Here is a 10,791-nt window from a genome sequence, read left to right as displayed (position 1 = left end):
GGCTGTTGCTGATCCATTTATTGAATCCACCCTGATGCAGGTCTAAGGCCTCGAAAAACGAGGCAATTTAAATCCACAATTTCAGAGCTGGGGGCAATAATCATCTCACATTTTACAAAAGGCTTCGACAAATAAGGTTACATATGGAGATCCCTGATGTTATCAGTATATGCTCATATATGGGCATGTCCCTTTTATGGCCATATATGGAGATCCCTGATGTCATCAGTATATGCTCATATATTTGTGCCCATATATGGAGCTGACAGATTTGTTTGCGCCTGATGCCATGACGACACATTGTGGTTAAACAACACACTCCATATTTGGGCTTAGCTACATTCCTTATATGGTCATGGCTGACTCAGGCTGAGTCATGGTAACAGGAGCGTGACGACGGAGTGGTATGAGAGTGACGTTAGAGGTCCTTCCAGGCCTGCCCGTCCTCCCTCAAGCCTATTTGAATATAGGATTGTGTGTGAAAAAAAGTAAAAAAGTTTCTATTACTTCTGGTAAGGCTTGTATGCTCTTGAGAGGAACGACATCTGGTGCCTTAATCATCGATATTTTCGATGAGCCATTTGAAGCCATCGCCGTAGCCCTGTCTCTTCTTCACACTGCACATAAAGACCGCCACTGGCCTCAGGTTGTCCTTTCTAGTTGTGTTGCCGTACAGGCCGAGCATTTCTCTGAAACTAAACTCACTGATGGCCTCGGCACGGTCGATCTTATTTCCCAGGATGAGGACCGGGACGTTGGTTTCCATCATTAGCAGGCCATCGAGTTCGGCTCTCGCCTCCGCAAGCCGTTCACGATCAGCACAGTCTACCAGGAAGACGATGCCGTCTATGGCGTGGAGGTAGTCTCTCCAGATCCTCCGTACTTGCTTGTGACCGCCAATATCTAACGTTTCGAAATCTCTCCCGGCGATGGTCAGCTCCTCGGATGTGGCCTGGCCCGTGGGCTTGTGTTGTCCGAGGTGGTTCTCTTTGAGCATTTGCAGTAGTGTTGTTTTCCCGGAGTTGTCGATTCCGAGGAACACCAGCTTGCAGGGCTTACACCAGCCTAATTTCTGCAGGACACTCCTGTAGACCCAACGAATCGTTGCATACATGTCTGAGCGTTGTGTCGCGTCAGAATCGGAACTGTCGGTCTTTTGTAGCGAAGCACAAGGTAGTCAACTGGAAAAGGCTGAAGAGATGTTTCAGTTCAGGAGTCTATGGCTGTGCTGGTCCAAGCGTGCTGATCCAAAGGTACGTGTCATCAGTGACTGCAGCTTGTCCTTTTTATACCGCGGGATGCCTATATGTCATCCTGTGTGATGTCACGCTGACTCAGCCATAACCGTATATGGAGTTCCTACTCCAGCTACGCCCAAATATGGTGTATGTCACCTAAGGCTTAGGCGACAAACAGTCTGACATCATGCTGACACAGTTAGCTTAGACTCTAAGCTAACTGTGTCAGCATGATGTCAGACTCAAATGAATCAGCTGCTAGCCCCATATATGGAGTTCTAAGTCAACCACGACCATGTATGGAGTTCCGAAAAATCAAAAAACGGGCCTGAGGAGGAGAGTCATTGTAAACGTTACCATTGCACATAATGCCACTGGAGAGCAGCAAATATCACCAGACAGCCACTTCACTTAAGCAGCAACACTAAGAACTGACGTTATAAACTTGACAGAGTGAATTGCAGGGAACACATACAACTAACCTTTAGGAAGTGTAGAAGAACATAGAACATCCTATATTAAAATTGGCTTAAAGGAGGACCGGCCGGCTGGCGGACCTCTGACTCACATCACCATGAATCAGCCATAACCATATAAGGAGATCCCAGTGCAGCTACGCTACGCCCAAATATGGAGTGTGTTGGCCAACGTCAATGTGTTGTCGCAAACAAATCAACCAGCTCCATAATGGGCACAAAAGGGGGGACATATACGGATGACATCAGGGATCTCCATATATGGGCATGAAAGGGACAAGGACTGACAGATACAGAGATCTCCATATATGGGCATATCAGTCGTATCAGCGGTGTGAGTAGGAATGAGGGTCGAACTCTAGTTAATTAAATTATCTGTGTTGATTGATTGTCAGGGATGTAAATTATCAAAGGAATTGCTGCAATGCCTCATGCGTAAATGTGCGCAGCGAGACGCACAGTGAAGCACCTATCATTACTGCTTTTCATCAGTGCTGGAAGAAGTACTCACATGTTTTACTTAAAAGTAAAAGTATCAATACTGCAATGTATAAATACTCTAGCTGTTACAAGTAAAAGTTCGGAATTTTTAATTGACTTGAGTAAGAGTACAAAAGTACTGGCATTACAATTTGAATACGGGACTTTTTACTTGTAACAGAGTATTTCTACATTGCAGTATTGATACTTTTACTTAAGTAAAACATGAGTGAGCGAGTAGCCTACTTCTTCCATCACTGGAGATTTGGCAGCCATGTGTCATACTCCAAACTTTATAAAACTGACCTGTTCGCAGATCATTACATGATTTGTCCACAAGAGGGCACTACCAGACAGGCTAAAACTTTCTCTCACACGCAAGAGTAAAACATCTTCACCAAAGAGATAATTCATCATTCTGAATCAATAGTTATATCAATCCATGTAATTGATTATTGTATGAATCCTTTATCTCTAACCCTAACCCTGAAAAATGATCATCATCAGGAGATCAAAAGGAAAGGAAAGGAAGTAAATGTCATTTTCCCATCTCGTATAATAGTATTTATGTAACGAACGTTCATAGCATACTTGCCAGCATTAGTCATAAATGGACACCACCTCTAGGTAGACCGTGGCAGGATGCCCGGACACCCATATAGGGGGATAAGCCTGCAACCCCAAAATAATGTGGCCATTGACTCGTGACCCCACCTAAGCCTGGAGGTAATTTATGCGCATAAACTTGCACTTTCGGTGCGCATTTGTAATGTATTAAAATGGTAAAATGTACTATTTGTAATCATTACGGGGCCAGGCTTCCAGCATGGACCCGTTTTGTTATTTTTAGATTGTATATCATCCATTCTGTTGAATTAAAAAATAAATCTGGATCTCCATATATGGGAAGATTGAGATTGAATAGGTCAATAAAAGTTTGGGAACCCATGGTAAACAGTACAAAAATAAAATAAATCTGTACATTGAAACTATACAAACTGCATCCCTGAGGCAAGGAGATTTGTATCCACTACAATTATTTGGCAGCTTTAAAAAATAATAAATATGTCCTATGAAGTATTTGATTATTGGTATCGGTCATAGTCAGCCATTTATTTGTATATTTAAAGTTATCTGTCATATCTGCCCTGTGTACTTTTTGTGTACAAAGCCTAAAAGGCAAACAGAAAAATATATATATATATATTTATGCCAAAAAGGCAATTAAATTGTTAATTGCAATTATCTATAGTTTAGTCTATAATCCTAGATTACTGAGGCACTACACTGTCTCTCTGCATTCTACTTATGTATTTATCTTGCTTACTGTAAGTCACTCTGGATAAAGAGTGTCAAATTGCAAATGCACTCAGTTTACTTTACACCAGTGGTTCTCAACCTTTTCAGGCCAAGACCCTCCAAAACCTTCCCAATTCTTGCCTCTTTCTTATATTATTTGACAATTTGGCAAATTGGGAGGTATTGAAAAGGTATTAAAAGTCCTTAAATGGTCACTTCACTGTCATCTAGGCCCCCCCTCCCAAAATCTGGGGGTCCTGACCCACAGGTTGAGAACCACCGTTTTCCACCACTGTATGTAACAAGAACTCCACAGCTGTGGGGGAGGGGAGGGGCCACCTGAGCTAGAGCAGGTGTGTGTGTGGGGGGGTCCTATTGTTTCCACAAGTGTTGTTGAACAGGTTGCACAGGTTTAGAGAGAGAGAGAGAGAGAGAGAGAGAGAGAGAGAGAGAGAGAGAGAGAGAGAGAGAGAGACCAGTAACCATAGCAGTAAGGTGACTTCAGGATGCATGACACAAAAAATAAAAGGTGACTCAGAGGTGTGTGAAGGAGACAGGTGGATGTCAGACTACAAGAAGGGGGAAAAGACTACAGGAAAAATACTACAAGAAGACTACGAAAGACTACAGGAAAAACAGTACAGAAAGGGAAAAAGGGACCAAACAGAAATTCAACCATTCAGGAGCTTTGTATCACACAACCTCTTTTCCTCGTTTTCCATTTCATTTGAGAAGAGGACTATTTTTTCTTCATTAATTTTCTTCTCTGAACACCATCAGCCCTGGAAAGTGGAGTCCTTATTGGATGTTAACCTCATGCGTTCTGTAGCTGCTGGCGGTGAAGTGGATCAGGTCAGATCAACACCTGAGACTGAGCTGAGAGGAGAGAGAGAGAGAGAGAGAACTGAGACTGTTTTGTCCTTCTGTGTGGAGAGAGAGAGAGAGAGAGAGAGAGAGAGAGAGAGAGAGAGAGAGAGAGAGAGAGAGAGAGAGAGAGAGAGAGAGAGAGAGAGAGAGAGAGAGAGAGAGAGAGAGAGAGAGAGAGAGAGAGACCACTGGAAACTGGTAGATAAAACTGTACTTTTACTTTGAAGCACATAGTCTTTTTTTTATTAATACTATCATTATATGCTGTAGGGTCTGAGTTACGTTTGACAGCCTACAATACGTACTAACATTGTTGTAGGTACTAGTGTTCTTCAATGTTCAAGTACTGTATATGCTTGTTGCAAGGGACTTGTTTGAACAACACAGCATAACAATCAGAGAACATACCAATAAATAACTATTAACTTTAACATAGTTAATCCAGATATCATCGTTCTTAATATACAACACCTCTTTTATGACTCTTAAAAACAAGCTTTGCCAGTATATTTAACCACAAAGATAACTCGTGAGGAGACCAAACGTACCGGTTATGCAGAAGCAAATAAATTCCACTTCTGCTGCTTAAGGAGCATTTGTTTTGTTCAGGCCAGTTGGGAAGAAGACTGTTGTGGGAGACCACATATGTATCTTGACATTTTTGCAAAGGACAACTAGAAGGAAATAGACTTTTCAACAAGCCAGTAGAGCGACGGACTCTAGTGTTTTCCCTTCTTCTTTTGCGTGGGCAACATTGAGAAACAGGTGTCATACTGTATCTACCAGATCCCTAAAGTTAGCGCCACCCCTAGTATTGGGTCATAACCTTTCGACCCACAAGGTCTACCACCATGCAGAACCCAGGCCCGGAGCAGGACGACACCTTCGACTATCTGTTCAAGATCATCCTGATAGGAGACTCCAACGTGGGGAAGACCTGCGTGGTCCAGAACTTCAAGTCGGGGGTCTTCTCGGAGAAACAGCAGAACACCATCGGGGTGGACTTCAGCGTGCGCACCCTGGACGTGGAGGGCAAGAAAGTGAAGGTTAGTAGTAGCCTACTGTAAAGCAGAGGAGGAAAAAGTGCTCAAATATTTTTACCTAAGTGAAAGTATCAATACTGCCATGCAGAAACACTTGTTACAAGTAAAAGCCCGGTAATCAAAAAAATTGCTTGAGTAAAAGTACAAAAGCATTGGCATCAAAATATACTTAAAGTACCAAAAGTAAAAGTACTCATTGTGCAGAACGTCCCGTTTCACAATTATATGTCTAAAATGTATAAAAATCTTTTGAAAATAGTAGATCTACAAGCTCACAACGCGTTGCGATGCGACGCGTCGTTAGCTTGTAGATCGGCTATTTTCAAATGGATTACATTACAGTCATTTAGCAGACACTTGTATCCAAAGCGACTTACAATAAGCGCATTCAACATAGGCAGGCAAGAAAACTACTAATCACCAGAAGTCTTAAGTCTTAATAATAATCAAAATCGACAAAAGTAACTAGTAACTAAAGTCTTCAAATAATTGTTGTGAAGTAAAAGTACAATATGTGTCTCTTGAGATGTAGTCGAGTGGAAGTAAAAGTATTGAAAATGTGAAATACTCCAGTAAAGTTAAAGGACATACAAAGAAAAAAAGGACCTAAAAAAAAAAGTACAGTACTTGAGTACATGTACTTAGTTACTTTACACCACCTATAAGGCTCAATCAGCTTCAGACTTTGCCTGGGAGATGGTGTTGATTTCCAGCTTCTTTGGAACCACCCCCTCCTTGTACCTGTGTAGTCTGAAGAATGAATGAATGTACCTTCACTGATCCTTATCAGTGGTGCTGAGGTGTCTTTAGAATTTACCTCTGAGAGGCAGTGGTGGAAGAAGTACTGACTTACTTAAATAAGTAGTATTCTTCATTCAGTCATTCATTCAACCTTTATTTATTTTCTCTGGGATACATTGAGGACAGAGCCCTCATTTTCAATGATGCCGAGATTACAAAAGCATAGTACAACAGTGTAAATAATAATGATGAATAAAAACAACAGGATAAACAAGTTATGTATGTGAAAACAGCAAAACAACAGAATAAAACAGTAATAAAGACAGCTTAATTTAAAAAAAAAAGTATCAATTCCACAATATAGAAATACTCTGTTACAAGGAAAAGATTGGTATTCAAAATATACTCATTATGCAAAAGGTCCCATTTAACAAGTTTCCAAATGTAAGTGTAAAAATCCTTTGAAAATAGCCTATCTACAAGCTCACAACGCGACACGTTGTGAGCTTGTAGATCTGCTATTTTCAAATTGTCAAAGTATATAGGTCTGAAGTGGTTTCGTAATAATAATCGAAGTCAAAAAAGTAACTAGTAACTCAAGTTTTCAAATAATTTAGAGTAAGAGTAAAATTACAATATTTGCCTGATGTAGTGGAGTGGTAAAGTAAAATTATTGAAATTTGGAACTACTCCAGTACTCCAGTAAAGTAAAAAATACCATACTTGAGTAGTTGAGTAAATGTACTTAGTTACTTTCCACCACTGCTGAGAGGCACTAGTACAGTAGGATGCCTCGTGCTACTGCAAGCCCCTTGAAACAACATGGAAATCACTGGCTAATTTATAACAATTAAGGATATAGGTTAAATGCTAAGTGCTTGTGTTTGTGTCTTTGACTGTGTTGGCTGCACAACACGCACAGCACGCACGCCCGGCACACACACACTGACACACACATGCACACGCACACGCACACGCACATGCACACGCTCACGCAGTTATATTTATAATAAATACATGTGTTCTATGATTCTTAATTTACATTTCCCTCCAAACACTGTCTTTGGAGAGGGGAAGGGGCCATCCGGTCAGAAAGCTTCCCTATAAACATCATCCTTACCACTATCTGTTAGGATGTCAGTTGTGTCGTCACACATTCACAGCAGAACTAGTCGTGCCAGTCAGTGGCTCACATGAGCAACCAGTCATTCAGGTTCCCAGGCCCCATGGCCTACAGCAACCTTGTGATAAATGTGGAACACACACACGCGCACGCACGCGCACGCGCACGCGCACGCGCACGCACACGCACACGCACACACACACACACACACACACACACACACACACACACACACACACACACACACACACACACACACACACGTTGTAATGTGTACTGCAACTGTTAAGTTGCTATATTCATTACCCATTCAAGAACTCTACCTTTTGGGGTTTTAACATCTTGGAACCACGTTATGGGCACCTGACCCTGTCTACCTTCAACATGCCAGCAGTCACATTGTCAGCGGTGGTATTGTTTAGTTTTTAGATCATACGGTGTATATATATATATATGTCAGGAATTGGACCCTCTCTAATCCAACCCATGAGCTGTAACTGTAAGTGCTGCTGGAGCCAAGTCAGTCTCTCAGTCTACACCAGTGGTTCTCAAAGTGGGGTGCGGGGACCCCAAGCTGGGGTCCTTGAGGGGGTTCCAGCCGGGTCCCCCCAGCTAAAAGATTAGAAGACAGCTAGAAGACAAATGGATCCTTGCCGGTCTGTAAAACGTATTATCAGTTATGAGGGTCCGTCACCGTGGCCTTAATGGGATATTTCACTTTCAAACATGTTTGGGGTCATTTTAACGTCTACTTGGGCTTTTGTGAACACTTCAGACAGTTTTTAATTTGCTTGATCCAGTAATTAGATTTTTGAGATCTGATATTGTCCTTCTAATGCGTGAGGAGACCATGTTTTTTCAATTACTTTTCTCATTTATTTTATTTAATGTTTTCATTATTATAATTTCTTTTATAAAAAAAAAATGTGATGAACAATATCAGTCACCAGAAACAAGGAAGGGTGTTTTCGATTAATCTATCATGGTTAAAATGGAGTTTGAAGTTACAATGGGTTTGTATAGGAAGTTAAAAAGAACTTAAAAACTGTCCGGGGTGAAACACAAAAGCCTGAGTAGACTTTAAAACATGAAAGTGAAATATCCCTTTAATGCATACCAAACTGCAGAGGGTCCTTGAAATGAAGATGAACAACTTGACTTAAAGGAGTACCGTAGTTATATCATACATGTAGGCATTACAGGTTTAGCAGTCACTTGGTGTAGAGTTTCTAGTATGTTGGTCATAGCCTCAGGAATGGTGGAATCTCCCTAATTGTTATCTCACACACACGCACGCACGCACGCACGCACGCACGCACGCACACACACACACACACACACACACACACACACACACACACACACACACACACACACACACACACACACACACGTCTTTGTGTAGATCAGCTTGTAGACAACAGTGGGGGAGGAGTCATTGACATTGAGGCTCCTCCTCCTCACATGCGTCAGCAACAGAGCTTTGATGGCAGACCAGATGTGACATGTAACATAGTTGATGATAGTCTATTTTATTATATTATTGTGTTTCCTGATTCCTCTCTTAAATTGATGTCCAGCTGATTGGCAAAGTAAAACATAATAATCCTTCCTCTTTTCTTTTTTATTATGAATTAATTTCAACTCCCTAAGGCAGGGGCGTTCAACATTTTCAGGCCAAGGACCCCCTCTATATTGTATAAAATTGTGTTTCAGATTAAACTTTTTTTGTTTACTTGGTCTGCTGTTTTTCCCCTCTACACCTATACCTCTTTGCCAAAAATAGCCGACCTACAAGCTCACAACGCCTCGCAGCACGAGGCGTTGTGAGCTTGAAGATCTGCTATTTTTGACTAAAGTTCTACTCAGAAAAGGGATGCTAGGGTTCAAGTGTTTAATGTAAAACAGAAAATCATATCACACAAAGATTTGGCGGACCCCCTGTAGTAACTCTCAGGACCCCCTAGGGGTCCCGGGCCCCCTGTTGAAGACCCCTGCCCTAAGGTCGTCTTTTAAATACGATGCCTCTAAGAAAGCCTGTCAGTGACGCCTAGTGGCCTGGCATGGTATTACGCACTGACAAGCGTATTTAGTCAGTTGCACGTCAGACACAGCAAGCTCCGTGTGTGTCTGACCCCTTTTTCCTTGTTCTTGATTTGTGCGTTTATGAAACTATGTGAGTACATTATTTCAGGTCCAGAGTGTTGATGTATTATTAATTTATATGTGGGACTCTGTATATCACTTTTATGCAACTTTATATGCTTAATTGGCAACACCTGTTTTGTTTGGCTAGTGCTGATTCAGCTCCCCACTGCCTGCAGTTTGTTTGTAACCCTTTTATGGTGTAGTCTTGTTACTTGCATGATGACATGTATGTACTTTACAGTCTCTTTACTGTATCCTACTACATTTGGACAGTTTGGTGTTTATATTTGCTACAAGGAGTGCGTGTTTATTGTTTGCCTTATCATAAGGCAAACAATAAACACGCACTCATAAGGCCCTTATGACACTGTGCAGATAGCCTGTCATTAGTGATTGCATCATACATGCCAGTGATTGCATCATAAATGCATGAGTTCATGTTACTGCTAATATGTTTTTCTTTATTGTTATTCATTTCAGACCACACACACACACACACACACACACACACACACACACACACACACACACACACACACACACACACACACACACACACACACACACACACACACACATGTTCACCATTACCCACTCATACACTGTATGGACAATACATCATTGGAAATAAATCCCTTCTCCAGACTCCCCTGATTCTCTGACCGGAATCCAGTCCATATTCGCCACCTCAACCAGTATATTATTTTTAAAGTAACCGGAGGTGTCCCCCTTCGTTACCGGTCAAATCTATGCAACCTTTTCGTGTCAAGGACCCCCTATCTGAAAATGTTTTGTGCCAGGGATCCCAAGAAGCAAAGATTTTAGTTTAAAATGTTTGCTTTAAAATATATATTTATTTAAAGATTTGAAAAACAAAATCACTATTTCCCACAAATAACAGATCTACAAGCTCAGAGCTTGTATAATGTGCTATTTTTGAATAGCCAAAGAAGTATAAAATATGGTGAAATTACTTAAAATGATTGTGACGCTATATTAACCAATTTTGCTTGGGACCCCTGGTACCCAAGGACCCCACTTTGAGAACCAATGATGTACACCACATCAACAATATGTAGGCCTACGCTGACCTTTTGTGTGTGTGTGTGTGTGTGTGTGTGTGCGTGTGTGTGTGTGTGTGTGACTGACAGATCCAGGTGTGGGACACAGCGGGTCAGGAGAGGTTTCGAACCATCACCCAGAGCTACTACCGCAGCGCTCACGGCGCGCTCATCGCTTATGACATCACACGGCGTTCCACCTTCGACTCTGTCAACCACTGGATCCACGAGGTGGAGCACTACGGTGCAGCTAATATAGTGCTGGTGCTCATAGGTGAGTGTGTGTGTGTGTGTGTTTTACTCTTTTATTACACA

At 41.7% G+C, this 10,791-nt stretch overlaps 2 protein-coding genes across 2 annotated transcripts in view; one reads left to right on the top strand and one right to left on the bottom strand.

The window, feature by feature from the left end:
- Positions 1-553: 553 nt before the first annotated feature.
- LOC311040067 (small COPII coat GTPase SAR1B-like) lies at positions 554-1,114 on the bottom strand (the record flags this gene model as incomplete). Its single annotated transcript, XM_084050139.1, has 1 exon — positions 554-1,114. One exon carries the CDS (start codon positions 1,112-1,114, stop codon positions 554-556), a length of 561 nt encoding a protein of 186 aa, XP_083906265.1.
- Positions 1,115-3,998: 2,884 nt separating this feature from the next.
- Positions 3,999-10,791, top strand: part of LOC311039781 (ras-related protein Rab-19) — a 50,468-nt gene continuing 43,675 nt past the window's right edge. Inside the window, exons 1-3 of the mRNA XM_084049762.1 lie at positions 3,999-4,420; positions 4,517-5,406; positions 10,567-10,750. Coding sequence (XP_083905888.1) covers positions 5,212-5,406; positions 10,567-10,750 — 379 coding nt within the window. The 5' untranslated portion in view covers positions 3,999-4,420; positions 4,517-5,211. The remainder of the gene's footprint in view (positions 4,421-4,516; positions 5,407-10,566; positions 10,751-10,791) is intronic.

Source organism: Gymnoscopelus microlampas (assembly GCF_963454915.1).
Source record: "Gymnoscopelus microlampas genome assembly, chromosome: 23".
NCBI classification, from domain to species: Eukaryota; Metazoa; Chordata; class Actinopteri; order Myctophiformes; family Myctophidae; genus Gymnoscopelus; species Gymnoscopelus microlampas.
The sequence above is the reverse complement of the archived record's forward strand: the minus strand, read 5'-3'. Positions and strand labels throughout refer to the sequence as shown.